Source organism: Zalophus californianus, chromosome 10 (genome assembly GCF_009762305.2).
Source record: "Zalophus californianus isolate mZalCal1 chromosome 10, mZalCal1.pri.v2, whole genome shotgun sequence".
Classification (NCBI taxonomy): domain Eukaryota; kingdom Metazoa; phylum Chordata; class Mammalia; order Carnivora; family Otariidae; genus Zalophus; species Zalophus californianus.
In genome coordinates, this window is record NC_045604.1 from 99,707,253 (window position 1) to 99,726,094 (window position 18,842).

Consider the following 18,842-nt stretch of genomic DNA (forward strand, 5'->3'; position numbering starts at 1 on the left):
TTTTATTATCACCTGTATGCAAGTGACTTCCAAAGCCGTATCATCAGCTCATATCTAGACATCCCCCTGGGTTTTCTGTTGGGCTGTCCCTCAGGAACCTTCAGTGCACACATCCAGAATTCACCTGGTCACCTTTCTCTCTGGCCTGTTCTTTCCCTGTTCCCATCCAGCTGAACAGAAAGCACGGGCGTCATCCTGATTGGCTCATTCTCCTTCACGCTCTGCACACAATGAATCATTAAGTCTTGCCAATCACGCTCTTACGTGGCTCTCTTACGTGGTTCTTCATTCTCTCTGTCACCATAGCCCACTGTTAAAAAATGATTGAAGAAGACAATTTAGGTGATGATGGCAAACTCACACTTCGTGAAGCAGACAGTTTGCATTCTGGGACGGAAGACAGGAAGCTTTTATAGGATAATGCATAACGAACAAGGAAGAGAAAAATTGGAAATATCTGATTGGCTGGGGACACACACAGTCAGCCCTGTTTGGGGTGAGAAGGCCCCGCATTGGCTTGGTGTGGGGGAACTGACTGACTGGATGCACTGCACTTCTCAAGAGGAACATCTACAAGGACACAAAATTTATCTAAGTTCTGGTTTGCTGATACGGCATCTCAGGCGGGAGTGGCTTCCTCCTGGACCTGGAACGTTAGGTCAACACCACCAAGGTTTCTAAACCTATTGCCTCAATAGCCTCCTATCTGGTTATCTTGCCCCTTATACACCAAGGATAATTTTTCTCAAGCTCAAACTCAATGAAGCAATTTCTCCAGTGAAAATCCTTTAAGGGCACCCCATTCTACCTAAAAGATAAGACAAAGCTCCATTCCTCAAAAAAATTAAATCTAGCATTACCATATGACTCAGCAACTCCACTGCTGGGTGGTATATACCCAAGAAAGCTGAGAGCAGGGACATGATCAGGTATTTGCACCCCGAGGTTCATAGCAGCATTATTCACAGTAGCCACACGGTGGAGGCAACACGGATGAACCTAAGTGAAATTAGCCAGTCACAAAAGGACAAACACTGTATGATGTCACTTACATGATGTATCAGATTCATGTTAGACTGTCTACAGGAAGTAGAATGGTGGTTGCCAGGGGCTGGGGGAGCAGAAAGGGGAATGGGGAGAGTAGTGTTGAATGGATGTGGAGTTTCAGTTTAGGAAGATCAAAGAAGTTCTGGAGATGGATGGTGGTGATGGTTACCACAACACTGGGAATGTCCTTCTTGTCACAGAATGTATGCTTTTACTGACTAGCACCCTCCCCATGGCCCTCCCCTTACCCCCCACCACGTTCTGCTGCTCCCAGTTCTGTCCTCCAGGAAGCCCTCTACAACGGGCTGCCTTCCCCAGGGGTTCCCAAGCCATCCTGTGCTTTCCCTGTCATGGCTCGTAACACACTGAATTAAAACCACTGATTGGCTTGTCTTTGGAGAGCAAGATTCATGTCTTGCTTACCTTTGCATCTCCATCAGTGTCTGGCATGGAGTCAGCCTCCATAACTCTTTACTGAATTAAGAAATTTTGCACTAAGGAATAGCCTCATTTAAGAAATATTAGGGCTGTAAGATACAGTTCTCTTCATAGATTTTAATATGTTATCCATGGTCTTTGACAAATCAAGTAGTCCCCAGAAAATAAGGTTATAGGAAACAGCAGATTATAAATGTAAGGCTACATAATATAATTAATGAAGATAAATATGTTTGTGTAGTTGACCCTGCAGAGATATCATAATGGAAAACTCCTTCTGTTTCTAGAAACTAACAGATGTACAGGCTGCATTCTTTAACCATGATCCACTACAAACAGAATAAAACAACAAAAACCAAATCTAGAAGAAAGAAAAACAAGTACGATTATAAATACAAAATGGGATATCAGAAGTACTGAGAGAAATTTAAAACTGTGGTACTAATGCGTGTGGCTACATACTAATCTTTTGGCTGGTTTTCTGAAAAAAATACATAATTCCAAAATTGACTCAAGAAAAATTAAAAAGCTATGGGACTGATAATGTAAGGAATACTTGTTGGCACTGTGTCCATAGTATTTGACAGTGACGTCTTTCAAACTTATAAAAGAGATATATTCTGACAATATAGAAAACTTGGAATCCTACTTAATATTATTTTGTTAAATATTAGTATCCTGTTATTAAAAGATGACCCAGATGGCTGAATAGAAGGAAAATAGAGATTTCTGGAATCTGTATCTTGTCTTCACTTTGTCAGACTCTGGCTGATTCTTTTCACCTCATTTCTGATTTTCAGTGAATTCTCAGCTGGTTAGGGTTTCTCCAAGTCCTCCAGCCCTTCAACTGGTCTTCCAGGAAATGCTTACTCATTTTCTCAGAGTCTCTTTGATTTTGTCACTCTTCGTCTCTCTGATTGTGGCACATTGGGTGGGAGGGTGTCCGAATTTTCTCATCTGTGACGTCCATCACCCTCACCCTGCATTTTGCCAGCCTTTTCCCAGCACCCAGGCTAACAACCACATGTTCCCCTATCAGACTTAAGGGGCAATAAGACCGCAGGTCAACCCTGTGTGTTTCATAATTCACTCTATAGTCAATAAACTACGATGCAGAAAACAAATCCACTTCATACACCCATTTCGCTTCTTCTTACTTATATAAATGGCTTTGAATTTGAGTCATTTAGATTTCCAGCAAATTTCAGTGACCTCGTTTCATTTGTTAGAATAAGGGCATATTTAAAGCAAGGTAAGGTTTGCTTACAAAGAAAGCAGAGAAAGAAAAATGTTTAGAACTTTCTTTCACTTCGATCCAGACTAACTTAAAATATTATTCTGTATTCATTCTTGGCTGAGTTATACTGCAGAAATCCCAAAGTCTTCGTGGCCAACATAAGGGTTTATTTCTCTTAAGTCACAAGCCCTTTATGAGTTAGCCCCACGTTGTATTTATTCCAGGGACCAGAAGGAAGGAGCAGCCCCTATTTGGTGTAGGTGTTTTTGTGATAGAAGGGAAAAAGAAATGGCAGAACACAAGATGGCTTTGAGACTTCTCTTTGGACATCCATCACTTTCATGTATGACTTTCCCTGGCATTTAATTGGCCAAAGCCTGACATCAGTGGGCAGGGAAATAGAATCCTCTCACACGCTGGGGAAAGAAATAGTTGGACATAATAAAACCTATTACAGCCCATACTTTTGCACCCCAATATTCATTTTCCTCCCTTCGGCCACAAAATATACTCCTCCCTCCCCAAGGGAAACACCCGAAAGTCCCATCCAATTACAACATATAAGACTCAAGATCTAGAATCTCATGATATACATTGAATCTGGGTGTGGCTCCTCCTGATTGGAGACTATATAACTAAAAAGAAAAAAAAATCCCCCCACTCCCGCCACCACACTCAACATAGAAAGGCAGAACAGACTCAGGCTAACTACCCCAAACAATCCTATCCAGAAAGGAAAAAAAAAAAAAAAAAGGAAGACAGCAATCAAAAGGTGCTTGGAGAAGTTCTAAACTCTTGTTGAACAGACCTTGGAGTGAGGAATATTCCTTGATTAGACCCTAGTTCTGCTTCCTGGAAACTGCTCTTGAGTTCACTGCATGATTTCAATCAAGCATGGTTCCCAGCTTTGCCGTCTGGGAGATCCATCCCTTTGCACTAGTCAACTAGTACTCATCTGATGAGAGCATTAGAGAATATGCCTTGCTTGGGGCCTTATTGTAGCTTATTCTCCTAATGGCTTGTGCCCATAAAAGGTTGGGAGCCCAAAGATCTTTTTAAGTTTTGAGCAGTCGTAGAGTCTTTTAATTCCAGGCTGTTGGCACTTGCCCAGTAGAGCTCTCTCAAAACCTTAGTCATTTTTTTTTAATCTGTTTGATTTCAATTGTTTTCTGCTAATAGCCACATCCACAATTATTTTCAGACATAACTCTCTCTAAACTTAATAACCAGCTTCCTCGGAGAGTCACTTAACATATTCAGAGGTTTTAATAAGGAACGCTTAGATTTGTTTTGTCATTTATAGCATTTCTCAATTTTATCTCTTCCTAGTTGAAAACGAAAAACAATTGCTTCTTTCCATTCTGTAAGACCAGGAATTTCTGAGTCGTCTCTATTCCTGGCTTGCAAACCAACCAATTCTTTCCTGAACATATCTCTCTTTTCCCCCTTTTTAAAAAAATTACGATAAAATTCACATATAACATTACATTAGCTTCATATGTATAAGATAGTGATTCAATATTTATATATATTGCAAAATGATCATCACAATAAACTGAATTAACATCCATGCCCACACACCATTACGCACTGTTTTCCTTGTAATGAGAACTTTTAATGAGAAACCTACTCTTTTGGTTTCAAATATGTAACACAGTGTTATTAACTCTGGTCACAATCCTGTACATTGTATCTCCATGACTTATTTATTTCATACCTGAAAGTGTGTACCTTTAACCCCCTGCACCCATTTCACCCACCGCCCACCCCCAAATCTGGAAACCAGCAGTCTGGTCTCCGTATCTATGAGTTCAGGGGTTTTTTGTTTGTTTCGTTGGTTGGTTTTAGATTCCATATGTAAGTGAAATCATACAATATTTGTCTTTTTCTGTATAATTTCTTTCACTCTGAGCTCACCTCTTTCTTGCGGGACCCTGTCAGATACAACCAGTTGCAACCATGCTGTTCCCCAAACTTCTTACCTAAAGCCACAGACTCATTCGACATATATCTGTCCTTCAAGTCCTCACAGGCAATGACTTACCAAAAGTTGTGTTTCTGCATAACATACATGGGTCTTTATCTTTCCAGCTTCCAATAACATTTTTCTCATTTCCCACCACTCGGCCCTGGAACATCGTATTTTAGAAAGTTTGTTAGGGTAGCCTCTCACTTCTGTGTATTAATTTTTGTGTTATTGACTTAAACCAACTTAGCAAACAAGCCCAGAATCTTTATGGCTGATCACAACAGAGGGCATTTCTTACCCACATTACTTTTCCTTTGTGGGGTATCTGCAGGTCTTCTCCACTGTATCCTTGTTCTGGGGCCCAGACAGAAGGAGTAGCCCCCACGTGGGACATGCTGTTCTCATGGCGGAGGGGAAAGAGCACATGATCGAACCGCAGAATGACTCTTAAAGCTTTTCACTGGATGTGGCATATGTGACTTCTACTCACATTTCATTGGCCAAGGAAGTGATAGAACCAAACCTGATAGAAATGGAGTGGGAGAGTATAATCCTCTCCCTAGGACAGGAGGAACATACCTGGGGAAGCTACACTTGCCCTTCAGCTTCTCTTCCTCATAAACATGGCTTTGAACTTGCCTTTTATCTTGTTAGAACAAGGTACATCTTTATTTTTAAGATTTATCTATTTATTTTACAGAGAGTGGGGGAGGAGGGGCAGAGGGAGAGAGAGAAGCAGACCCTGTACTGAGCACTGAGCCCAATGCGGGGCTCGATCTCACAACCCTGAAATCATGAGCTGAGCCGAAACCAAGAGTCACACGCTCAACTGACTGAGCCACCCAGGCGCCCCAAACAAGGTACATATTTAAAGCAAGATGGGAATGGCTCCTTGGGAGCTGTATCATCTTTAGAGACATGTGCATTGTCTGAAGGGCAACACAACTCCAAAGTCCGTGAGGTGTGCAGGGTGTGCGGAGGTGACAGCAGATGGCTGGGTGAGTAGGAAGCCAAACTAGCACGTGGCGTCTTTTTCTCCAGGACTCTCAGTTGAGGGGGATATGTTGCGCTCGCTGTATTCCCACTAAGTCCCCTGCAAGTTCTCGAGTATGCTTGGAGCTGAACGTGACAGACAAACTGCTCAGCTGCTACCCAGCAAAGCTGGGAGAAGCTCCTGGAGAGGAGCTTTGGGGTGTTAGGGCCATGGGTCATGCCCCAAGCTGGCTTCTCACCCCCGTGTGCCCGAGACCATCTGACTCCTCTTTCTCGTCACAGTTCGACATGCAGAGGATAACTCTGGAGGAGTTGAAGCATATCCTCTACCACGCCTTCCGGGACCATTTAACGATGAAGGACATTGAGAACATCATCATCAATGAGGAGGAGAGCCTGCAGGAGACGTCGGAGAACTGCCAAACGGAGTTTGAAGGAGGTAGGTACCCCTGCTTCTGCTTTCTACTTGCTCTGGGCTCAGCGCATGCCTCCACATCCTCTGTAGATGGAAAATGTGTTTACAGTTGGGGCTGGGATGCCTTGTACTGAAGCCAAGAATCCAGGACCCAGGTTACAAGATCCTCGCTGCAAAAATGCAGCAGTTTATTTATTTCCTTTCTGTTTCTTTCCCCAAACTCTGCATTTTTACAGGACCTCTAGTGACCCTGTCTTTCCTCCAGTGATCCTCTGAGGTCTGTGATTAGATATGCAGCTTTGTGGTGTTTGCCTTTCCTCACTGGGGGCCACGTGGAGTGGTACCCACGGCCTGTCTGGGCTGGTGGCAAACTTGGATCCAGTCCAGTGGTTAACTGTGTGACCTTGGCCACCAGGTGTGCCTTCTCTGAGGGTGCATCCTTGCCTAGAAACATCAGGATAATTACACCTACCTCTCAGGACCCTGAGGTGTGGTTTACCTCTGTGCCTCCCTGAGGGTGCTGCTCAGAAAGAGCCCCCTTCATGAAAGGACTCTCGTGAACTTAACCATGGAGTTTCAGAAGAAATAAGGTTTTCCTGGGGCCAAAATATAGACCCATGAGAGGCCATTTTGGGGGGCTCATGAAAGAAAACTTAAGAAAAAAAAAACCCCACCAACCTGATCCCCTAATTAGTAGAAAGTTCCAGGTAAGCTAAATAATGGAATTCCTCTTTCCAACTTTGAAAATCAGAACTACTATAACAACGCTGGTGCATCGGGAAAAAAAAATGTTTAATTACATTAAAACAGGGTATCAGGCTACCAGCAATTTTTCACTTGTTCAGTGCTGAGATTTCTTAAAGAGGTCAAACTATTATTTTCCATTCTTTTTTTATGAACACTTAAAGAAATCAGTGTACACAGTGGGTAAGTTCTCATGTGGCCACCAGAATAGATTCGGCTGCCTGGTCTTGGAGCTGCCACATTCAAGCCGGCAGAGCACTGTGGCAGGGAGTCTACTCGGGACAAGGTTAGTCTAGGTGGCCACAGTGGCTCATGCACGCCCACGGGTCCTGTCTGGGCTGTATCGTGTGCAGGATTAAAGGCCATGACAAGAGGAAATGGGAAGGGATGCTCATACTCCGAGGCGATAAATGAAATTAACTCAAGCCTGGGAAATAGGGAGTAGTGGGTGGGAATGGGCGTAAACCTGGAGAGCAATGCCCCTTCTAAACTCATTCAAATTTAAATTTTTCAAAAAATGCTGTGAATGGCAAACGTAACCCAGTGGTTGTACAGAGGCTGCCTTGCTTGGCCTCAGTGTGACCCCGGGGCTGTAGCATCAGTGGCTGTATTTGGAGTTGCACACCCAGAGCGGGATGGTCACAGCCAAGGCCATTTGCAGAAGGGGGGAGGGGGGACCCCAGGAGGGTTAGTGGAGGGAGGGAGGCAGAGATGGGAGAAAACTTGGATCTTGGATAAGTTTTCCTTGGTCTCCCCCATCGGTCTCGTTCCTTCCTGTTCAAACAATGGAAGCACCTGGGGGCTCCAGCCCCCACTGTCAGCAAACACTCTTGAGATGGGTGGGAAGAGTATTTCTGGGCATTTTGTTTTCCACAGGAGCCTTCGTCTGTGGATCACTGTTTTGTTCAGAGAAATGTCACAAGTCTTAGTAATTTGGGAAAGGTCAGACTGTGCACGGGGAAGTAATCTGAACTCTAAGCAATGTCTTTTTATTATTCAAGAGCTCATACATTAATAAAGTAAGGGACTAAGAAAGGGATTTTTCCAAATAGAAGTCTTACGGAGTCTGCTTTCATTGCTTCAGACTTATATAACATTGGCAACAGCTACCATTTGGGGGACGGGGGTAATTGATAAGTTCCAGACTTATAACATTGGCAACAGCTACCGTTTGGGGGTAATTGATAAGTTCCAGTCACTGTACTAAATGCCTTAAACTTTGTGGTCTTATTTAAGAAAAGAAACATTGCTTTATAATTAGTAGATTGCTTTTTTGAATGACCTCTGCAACCTTGATTACATAATCCATTTGCTTGTTTTGACATCAGAGAGTTGGTTTTTTTGGTGTGTTTTGTATTTTAAATATTATGTCAGTGCTGTTTGGCCCCAGATGCAAGCTCATTGCTTTGTGAGGTTTAAGATTTTTCCAATCTCGGATAGGATCAGAGTCACTGGTGGATATATTTAATGCCCACAGCCCTCTCCTTGTTCAAGAAGGGGCTTCCCTGATTGTATTTTTGGGCAGTTATCTAGGAAGAGATGCCACACAGGCATTGAGGCCCCCGTGCCCTAGAAGAATGCATTTGAGACTCAGTGGCTGACCTTGACCTTCCCGCCCAGGGAGCTCCTCCCTCCTTCTCTTGTTAAAACTTTGCTGCAGGGCGCCTGGGTGGCTCAGTTGGTTAAGCGACTGCCTTCGGCTCAGGTCATGATCCTGGAGTCCTGGGATCGAGTCCCTCATCGGGCTCCCTGCTCGGCGGGGAGTCTGCTTCTCCCTCTGACCCTCCCCCCTCTCGTGCTCTCTCTCATTCTCTCTCTCTAATAAATAAATAAAATCTTTAAAAAAAATAAAATAAAACTTTGCTGCAGCAAGAAACAAACAAACAAAACAAAACAACTTTGCAGCAGCAAGTGTGTACCCAAAGCCAGGAAATCCATGGGGACTGGGAGTCTTGCGCCCCTTAATGTCAGAGGAAGACATCAATGAGAAAGAAAAAAACCTAGAAGTGTAGGTCTTTGCCTTAAAAGATGAAAGGGCACATCTATCTCTGAGCAAGGAAGAAGGAGCTGGTCAATGAAACTGATGTTGTGTTGGGGTGCCTGGGTGGCTTAGGTGGTTAAGCGTCTGCCTTCGGCTCAGGTCATGATCCCAGGGTCCTGGGATCGAGCCCCGCATCGGGCTCCCCACTCAGCAGAGGGTCTGCTTCTCCCTCTCCCTCTGCTGCTCCCCCTTCTTATGCTCTCTCTCCCTGTCAAATAAATAAATAAAATCTTAAAAAAAAAGAAAGAAAGAAAGAAAGAAACTGATACTGTGTGGCAGAGGGAGAATTTAATCAAATAGCTCAGAGCACAGCAAGGTTGGATTCTGGAGTGTGGCACAGCTTTGGAAATGCGGATTTGCACCATCCGTGTGACGCAGAGCCAGTTAGACATTAACAGGAGACCTTCCACGTGCCACCAGCATCGTTTTACTTCAGTGATTATACTTTTCCCTTTTATAGATCTTGGGTCTGAGACTTGTACAGAGGTGTTCCGTTTCTGTCCACTGAGTCAGGACACAAACATCCTTCTTTCCATATGAGTGGAAACATAAAGGAGAAATAGACCAGGAGCTCAAGGGGTTGTGGCCCCCGTGATGGCAGAGGTTTCTGGATTTCTTTTTCTCCTTTTAGTTTTCCTTTTGGCTTGATGTTGTTGTCTTTATTCGTTTAAGGTTTAGGCCAACACAGACCACAGATATATGCATGAACACACACACACACACACACACACCAGCCCCTGACACATTCTAATCTGCCTTATCTTTACGGAAGACAGGGCTCTGTGACCATAAAGAAGGAGGAATGTTTCCATCTTCTCCCAGGGGAAGGACAAGAGGCAACAGGATGAGACTCCAAGCTACATAGAAGGAAAGGTTTCCTGACTTCTTCAGGAAACTCTGAGATGGGGGTTCATGTCACGTGTAGAACCCGTTTTCCTGGAGCACCAAAAGAACTCATTTACAGAAACCCTTATTAAGGCAGGGAAGAGACTAGAAGAATCTAATTCAAGGGCTCTGAAGGAGACCTTACCTTTATTCACACCTGGCTTCTGGATGAGAAGTTACTCGGATTGAGTCAGGCACCTGACCGGCTGTCACCTACCGTGCCGGGTGCTCTGGGCATGAGGTCATTGTACAGCACTGAAGTCAGGGGCTCTCTGGCATAACCACTGGCATAACCCACAAGCCCACAGCCTGTAGGGCCCGGATCCCATGAGAATACTCAGTATGACAGCCCTCCCAACCCCTCTGATCTTTTTGAATTCCCTCATTCAGATAAATTATGCTCAGTGTTCTGAGGTGTCAGTTTTCACTGTTTGTGTTCTAACCATTTGGAAAAATAAATGGGTCAGCATCTACCCAAATGGGTTGGATACAAAAGTATGTGACCCCCCACAATGCGCACTATCTATGCTATGGAAGAGTTTTAAGACATTTTGCTTCTGTTTCACCCCTTACAATCACCAGACATTTAGCTTTTGGGGAACATAAGCTCAGTGACACTGAGAGACACATTCATATTTCATTATTTGGTTCCAGTTGCTGACATATGTGAAACTGAGTGGTCTTGTGGTTGAATCATCTATTTGCCTGTCACCGGCTCCTTATTACGGGATAGTGTAACAAATTCTACTATATATTAAGTTTGATTTACTGCCTCCAATATGTTTACTGCTTAATTCATATTGATACAGTCCAGGAGGAAACTGCCCAGCATGCCAGCCAGGTGCTGGTCATTTGTTAACATGTGCAACTGACCTGCAAGATTAGTTCTGCGGCCCCACTGGTCCAAATGAGGAAAGTGAGGCTCAGCAGAGTGGTGTCCTTTGTCCAAAGTCAAATCGCGGGTAGGGATTTGAACCCGGGGCTCTCTGACACAGCCCTGCCCTGGCCTCTTCATTTGTTCTTCTGGGTCCTTCAGCCAGACGTAGGCATTTCGGACTCCTTACAGAAAGGCACTCTGTCATTACTCATTTTCCATTTCATCGCCAGTGAAATCATATTATATTTGGAAGTTGAGTAGAAGCGCAGCAAGACTGTGTGCGAGCCCTTTCAAGACACATCCCCCAAATGTTGTCCCTAAATGGAATACCAGCTGTCAGATTTTTCTAGACATTCTGACAACATGCACGACAGAAGGAAGTAAAGCAAAATCATCAACGGAGGATAGTTTCTATGAAAGGCATGGCAGAACAGCTCTGCACCGTTCAGGGATGGGATGATGGACAAGAGAAATAAATGTCCAAGGAGGTGACACAGGCCAGGTAGCCCCCAAAGCATCACTGCATGGATGTGTGGGTCATGTTCCCAGCCCTGTGTAGACTAGATATGTGCTCCTGGATAAGTTATTAATTTTTTAAAGATTTATTTACTTATTGGAGAGAGAGAAAAATAGAGAGATTGAGAGAGAGAGAGAGAGAGGAGGGGCAGAGGGGGAGAGAGAAAGGAGAGCATCTCCAGCAGACTCCCTGCTGAGTACGAAGCCCGATGCAGGCCTCCATCTCATGACCCCGAGATCATGACCTGAGCCAAAACCAAGCGTCAGACGCTAAACCAACTGAGCCACCCAGGTGCCCCGACCCTGAGGAAGTTATTTAAAAACTCCCTGGGTCTTCTTTTCTTTATTTGTCCAATGCAAAGATTGGACAATGACAGTCACATCCAGATTCAACGATTTCTGGACTCATTGGAAGGTCAGAAAGAATTTGCAGCCAAATCCAAGGTCTCCAGCTCAGCCATCCCTGCTGAAATTTGCAGTATTCCTCTCAGGATGTCAAGTTCACACCCAGGTGGGGAGCCTTGCCCCATCACCTGGCTGTGCACATTGGGTATTTCAGGCCCATCCAAACGAAAAGGGCATAAGATGTCATCTCTACCATCTGCTCCCATTTTTCCCGGTGCTATGACGTTCCTTAAATAAACCCTGTTCTCCTTGGGTAAAGGTAGCAGGTTAAGGTGTAGCTGAGGTCCATGGCAGGTAGTGAGACAGGAGAGAGTTTGCAAAGAGATTTGGGGCTTCAGAAAGGAAGGGATTTTTCTTCTGTTTGGGAATCCGTCCCAGCAATCCTGGAGGAAAGTTTTCTGGAGCCATCGGTGAGGAGGGTTGAGAATCTGAGACACCAGACAGAGAGCTGGAGAGCTGTTTTGGACAAATACACCTGGTGGTTAAGAACTCCAGCTCTGCACTCTGGACAAGCCTGGCTTAAAATCCTGCTGCACCATGTATTCGGTCATTTGCCCGACACACTTAAATAAATATTCAGAGCCTGATGTTCTTCATCCGTGAAATGGGAATCCTATGATGACCTCATGTGGTTTTTAGGAGGACTAAGTGAGGTTAACACATGAGAATATTTTGTACGATGCTTAACACAGTAGTAAACACTCAAAACAAGCAAACAAACAAACAAACAAAAACAAAATTAGCTGGTCCCTAGCCCCAGGTCTGTTCTTCTTTTGTTTTTTCCTGGAGATGTTGTGAGCACCCACTGCTAGAACGCCACATCTTTGAAGGATGGGACAGGGACCAAATTTGCAGGGTTTGCACATTCTTCTGGACACATTCATTCCTAGAGTCATCATTGCCAACATTGAACTTACTAGAAGTACTGGTCAATACTCTTGGTTTTGAGTAGCAGAAAGCCCTTAAACTAAAAAAGCACTGGCTCAGATAATACAAGAAGTCAAAGGGATGAACTTTGACTGACCTGGATCCAAAGAGCTCAAGCGACATCCTCCCCTCCCCACCCCACCCCCAGTCTCGCACTATCTCATTCCCAATCTCTCTGTCCTTCTTTCCTGTCTGCCAGCTTCATTCTTGAGTAGGCTCTCTCAACCCGAAGGGACAGAATTGTCTCCCTGAAGACTCATCTCCATTCCAAGAAGGGGCTCCCATCAATCATGCTTGGCCCATGTGCCTCGCCCTGGACCAAGCCAAGAGCTTGGCACACTCTACTTGGCCAGGCTGGTTTGCTGCAGTGGGAAAGGTGAAGCGCTGGATTGAGAGTTCCACTAGGTGGAGAGGTACAGATCCCCAAACCAAAAGATGAATTTTGTTCCAAGAAGAGGAAAGGTCTGTTGGAAAGGCTAAAACAATACCTGGTCCACGGTGGAACCCTCAAAGCAAGACACAGCTGTCTGATGGCGAGAAACCTGAGATGATTTTGCGGTCGAGAAGGAACCAGCGCCCACCCCCAGAAGGAGAGGTGGCCGCTCTTCCCCTTAAAGGGCATCATAAAACATACAGGCCTTGCTCATCTTGTCTTCGGGGCTCACCGGGGATACCTGAGCATTCCTGATTTCACTGATGTATAGAAAATTCTCTTTCAGAGGCTCTTAATTAGTTCCACCTTAGGCTTTGGAAATATTCAGTTTCATAAAATCATAAAATGTTGGACCTGGAAGGATCACAGAGCAATAATAACTCCCAGACCTGGTAGTTCTGGCTCCTTGTGAGAATCGCCTAAGATGGGTTTTATATTGTTTTGTTTTTAAACATTCCTGAGCCCCAAGCTCTCTGCCAGAAATATCACTTACATAGGTCTGTGTTGGGGCAATTAATCAGAATTGTTATGATTCTGGTTTGCCTCATTTGGGAGCCAGTGCCTCCAGACGTGCAGCCCCATTTCTAAGAGACTGAAGCCAGAGGGACTATGAACCCCACCTATCCAAGGTCCACCCAGCCGGTCAGTGGCAAAATCCGTATGGACTCCCGCCTCCAGGAGAAAATCCAAGAGTCACTGCCTGTCATTTGCCGAGTGGAGCAGTGTGAATCTCTGTGAAAATGAGAAAGCAAAAGGCACAGTCTGTTGCTAGAGCTCACAAACCCAGGTCGTGCATAGCAGCCGGGAGTCTGCAGGTGCTGAGGACTTGCTAACAAGCTTTCAAGAAAACTAGAGACCCCACTTCTATGTCCTCCTGTGTCAGCCTCCCCCAACTCACATTTCATCCCCGTGTACTTCCGGGGCTCCTACTTTGTCAACCCACGAGACTAGAAAGGGAGCTCAAGGCCTGATGAGAAGACCAACATGAAAAGGATTGCCAGCAGCATGATGCATTCTTGCCATTTTCACGTTCAGTTGCAAGCTCCTCAAAAAAAGTTACCGTCTGACCCGGAAATTTGACTCCTAGATCTGTCCCCAAGAGAGCCAAAAACACATCCACACAAAAACGTGGATACGAGTGTTTTAGCAGCATTACCCATTAACAGCCAAACACTGGACACAGCCCCAGTGTCCATCAGCAGGTGAATGGATAACCAAAGTGTGGCACAAAAAGAAATAAAGTAGGAATGTTCCCTACAGCATGCATGGGCCTGGCTAAGTGGAAGAAGAAGACACAAAAGGCTACATGTTGTATAATGTATTTGCAATGCCCGGACTAGGTTTTTGCGCAGAGACAGGAAGTAGATTAGTGACTGCCAGGCGGGAATGGAGCGTGACTTCTAATGCGCGTGGAGTCTCCTTTTAGGGTGATGAAAACATTCTGGAATTAGGTAGTGGTGATGCTTTCACAGCCTTGCAAACGTACTAAATGCTACTGAATTGGTCACTCGTGAAGGGTAAATGTGCTGGTATGGGAAGCCATCTCAATTGAGGAATAAATACATATTGAGTGTTAGACCACTACAAAAATGTTAAAGGATCAGGCTCTTAGAGAGCAAGATGTTCAGGAGAAGCCTCCTAGGAAAGTAAAGTTTGGGGTAGGCCCAGAAGAAATGAGAAGGGAGGTCAGCAGGCACCCCTAGCAGCAAGAACGGGTGCCTTGAGTCTTGGGCAGCATTGCAGAGTCTCGTGTGGGGATGCCCTGAAGCAGAGGTTGCCGGACAGGGAGGTGCAGTGGTTCGAGGAGCAGAGGAAAGAGATCGGAGGTCGTCTGTGGTCCTCCCTCCTGAGCTTTCGGAGCTGGATGGAACGCACTTCCCCAGCAAGAAGGGCTTTGCAGAAAGGTTGCAGGCATCCGTGATACGTCCTAAGTGCTGCTGTAGCAGGGGGGCGGGGGGCTGAGTCTCGCTGCCACCCGGAACGAATTAATGAGGGAAGGGACCACAGCAAAGGTCTGGGAGCACTGCTTGGATGTGCATTCCCAAGCTGGAGGCTGCTGGGAACAGGAGAAAAATGAGCAGACATTTCGTCCAGCCCTGAGGGGATAGGAGCAAGTCTCGCATTTCTTTAGCAATTCACAGTTGGCCGTAGCTTCCACATTTTTTTTTATTAGCTCATTCATCTTTGAGATAATTCTTGACACCAGCAGAACGTTATCACTAGCTCCTTCTACAGAGGAAGAAACTGAGGCTCAGAGAAGTTTGGTCCCTTGCCCGGGGCTGCTCCTAAGTGGTGGTTAAGAGAAGCCCTAACCTGGGTTCACAGTTCATGCTTGGCTAGGCTGACCTGTAAGTCTTGTTGCGGAAGCAAAGCCTAGACACGGAGAATAAATAAAACCCCCAAACTATAGCACAGAGCAAATATATGCTAGCCAAAGACAGGCCTTAAATGATGATCAACAAACACATTAATTCGTGGCGGGTTGTACTCCGTCAGCCACATCAAGTGTTTGATGTGCCTTCTCTTCCGATCTTTGTATTGCTGAGCTTTCTATTGCTAAGCAAATATCAAGAAGACAGAGTTTGTGCAGAAGTTTTGAACCTGGGTCTTAGAATCAGACCTGGCTCCAGCCCCACCTCCACCATTTGCCAAATGAACTTGGACCCCACTTCTCGGAGCTTCAGACTGCTCACCTGTCAAGTGACGGTCACACACCCAGCTCACCAGGACGGCCACTATGTAATTTTGCGATGATATACATAAAGCACACAACGCATGCGTAGCCCGCTCAGGCGGTGTTCAAGAAGCAAAGGGGAGCTTTTAAAAGGTTCACCAACAAGAACTGGCATTCACTGGGCGCAAACAGTGTATCCTTAATCTCCACAACAAGGTAGGTTTTATTGGTCCCATTTTATAGATGAGGGAATTGATTAAGGCTGGAGGAAATTCGCTTGCCCGAGGTCACACAGCCAAGATGTGGGATAACCATGTTTCAGACCTGGGTCTGGCTCCGAGGTCATTACTTTTGTACCCTGCCACCCCATTGATGGCAACGTGAGAACTGGAGATCAAAGGACTCGCATGGAGGCATGGAGGCTGAATGACGCGCTCAAATGGTGATGTATTTCAGAGCTACGGAAGGAGCTGCAAGCACCACTCCGTTTACAGGACTTTGGTCTGGATCCCGACTTGCATGGCCCCAAGCACGAACTGTTAGGTTCTCCAGGCCTTTCCTCCTTCCTTATCTCTCCCTTCCCACTGCTTTGAAGGATTTTCAGATCAAAGGTGCAGCCCCTCTCCAGGGGAATAATCCTGTTGCCTGTAACCTTGTTTTCTGAGTGTCCTTCACAAAGAAGGGCTTCAGCCAAAAATTTCTCCTTCTGCGTAATCACACAATTTTTCTTGGCCTTCACCAGCCCTCAAGACAGAAAGGTAGATGACTGCCTTCAGAAGCATTTTTATGCTGAGGAGCTGCCCAGAATAAATTAGCCAGTCCTCAGAAAGTGTTAGATGCGCTACTTCCATATCCTCATTTTATTTTCTGCTTTGGTCCTTTTCGTTCTTAAACACCACATCCTCTTTTCGTTCCTGAGGGCTGGCACCTTTTTACATTTAACCCACTCCTGGGGGGCGGGGGGCGGGGGGAGGCATATCTCTGCACCAAGGAAATTTTCTTTCTCCAGGTAAGAATTTGTAAGATTCTAAGACCCAGACATGATCAGCAAGTTGAGAACTGAACCGACAATACTCCCAATCACCCAAGGGAAGCAGAAGCCCAGGGGATCCAGGATTAAAGATAATAGGACAGCATCTAAGAGATGGTGGCAGAAATAACCAAGTATTGGAGAGGGAGCCCAAGGCTGCACCAGGGGGCCCTGGGTCTCTGTGAAATGTGGCTTGCTGGAGAAACCTTCCTGGTTGATACAATTTTTAGAAACCCCCTGACAAGCCCCCTGAGACCCCTTCCCTCAGGGAAAGCTCTTGTTTGTCCTTGGAAACATCAGCGGGCTTCCTACTACTTCCCTGTTATTTCCAGGGATCTCAGAGAGGCCACCGAATGTCAAAGGGAAGACGTACTTGAAATTGAACCATTTTTAGGTTCTTTAAAGGCATGTGGACCCAGGGCGCCTGGGTGGCTTAGTCGTTAAGCATCTGCCTTCAGCTCAGGTCATGATCCCGGGGTCCTGGGATCGAGCCCCGCATCGGGCTCCCTGCTCCTCGGGAAGCCTGCTTCTCCCTCTCCCACTCCCCCTGCTTGTGTTCCCTCTCTTGCTGTGTCTCTCTCTGTCAAATAAACAAAATCTTAAAAAAATAAATAAGTAAAGGCATGTGGACCCTACCTTGACCTTGCTCTTTTGCCAGTCTTCTTTCCTACAGAGACTGCGAGTAATGTGAAGGAATTTGCATTTCTCCCCCCGCCCCCAACCCTCTCTGGGCCATAATCTGACCTAAAGAAAAACCACTTTCCCTCCGCTGGAGGTTTGTAAAGGTAGAAGGTCCCCTTTTCAAAATGGAAGGTGATCTAAAAATGTTCTTCTGCCCTGGCATTGGGTTTCTTAACATCTGAATCTAAAGAACCATCTTTCCCAAAACTCCCCACCCTATGTCCCTAACACACACACACACACACTCACACTTGTCAGCCCCCCGCCGGCAACTCAAACTCCATCAGATTCTTTGGCGCCACCTAGTCCTACTGAATCGAAAATTCTGGGGCTGGGGCCCAGCAATTCCCTAATCACCTGGAGAATTTATTAATTCATGAATTCCTGGCCTCCGCCCCCAGAGATTTTGATTCAGTAATTCTACAGTGGGACCCAAGAATTTACATGTACATCAGACTCCCAGATGGTGCTGATGCTGCTGGTCCAGTGAGTAGCTCTGATGTACATCGCTTTCCACCTGCCTCTAGGGCACAGATTTCGGCCATATGCTAAGTGGTAAATTGTGTGCAAAGATCATGGATGGACAGACAGATGGGAAAGGGAGGGGGTATGGACTAACAGAACAAAAAGAAGGAAAAGAAGTTCTGGCAGGGGAAAGCAATTCCTGGAAAAGAGACCTGTTCTTCCTCAACACACTTTATCAAAGCTTTTCTTTCTGGTGATTTCCATTTCCCTGTGTCTGGTCCCAATTACTTTCCCACTGATTCAGACCTACTAATGGTTTCTCAAGGGCCTTATGAAAATGGTGGCACAAGACCAAGCCCAAGAAAAAAGATTAAGAGGACACAACCCTAGGGCCCAAGGTCAGACCTCCGCGGTGCAACAGGACATGGGGGCAGGGACACTGTGGCTCTGGAACGTCTGCGAGGATTTTGTGCCTCCCTCCCTCCTTCACACTGGTCCCGTCCACAGAGCACGTGGTCTCCACTTCTCAGATTTCACCAGAATCACCTAGTTAAACATAGATCGCTGGCCCCATCCCTGGAGTTTCTGATTCAGTAGATTGGGCATGGGGTCTGGCCTGAGCACCTGCATTTTTAACAAGCTCCCAGGGACGTGGATGCTGCTTGCCTAGGAACCCCACTCTAGAACCACTGGTGTGCATACCTGAAATCATACCAGAAGTCATTTAGAGTCATTTTGACCAGCGGCCACCAAGAACAATTCTGGGGGCCGGGGCGGGGGGGGCGGGTGGCAAGTTGCTTCCAGCCCGGTGCCAACAGGTAGGGAAGCATCTGAACCTGGCTCTGCCTGCAGCAGGTGACTCAGAAACGGGAGCCCGGTGCTCTGCAGAGGGGGACACCGTCATGCCTCGATGATGCCTTTTGTGAAACCCTCAAATGTTGATGTATTTTCTCACTCAGAAAGTCCCTGTAACTCTATTGGATCTGGAAGTTTATACCTCCCTCTGAACATCACATCTCTCATGGTGTTTGTTATAGAAGTTTTACTGTCTCCTACCATCTGCCA

At 45.9% G+C, this 18,842-nt stretch overlaps 1 protein-coding gene across 6 annotated transcripts in view; it reads left to right on the forward strand.

Annotated features, from left to right (window-relative positions):
* The window catches only part of CALN1 (calneuron 1), a 539,785-nt gene that overhangs the window by 511,150 nt on the left and 9,793 nt on the right, over positions 1–18,842 (forward strand). For all 6 annotated transcript variants that reach the window (XM_027612444.2, XM_027612443.2, XM_027612442.2 and 3 more), the window contains one exon: positions 5,967–6,123. In XM_027612444.2, the coding sequence (XP_027468245.1) occupies positions 5,967–6,123 (157 nt within the window). The remainder of the gene's footprint in view (positions 1–5,966; positions 6,124–18,842) is intronic.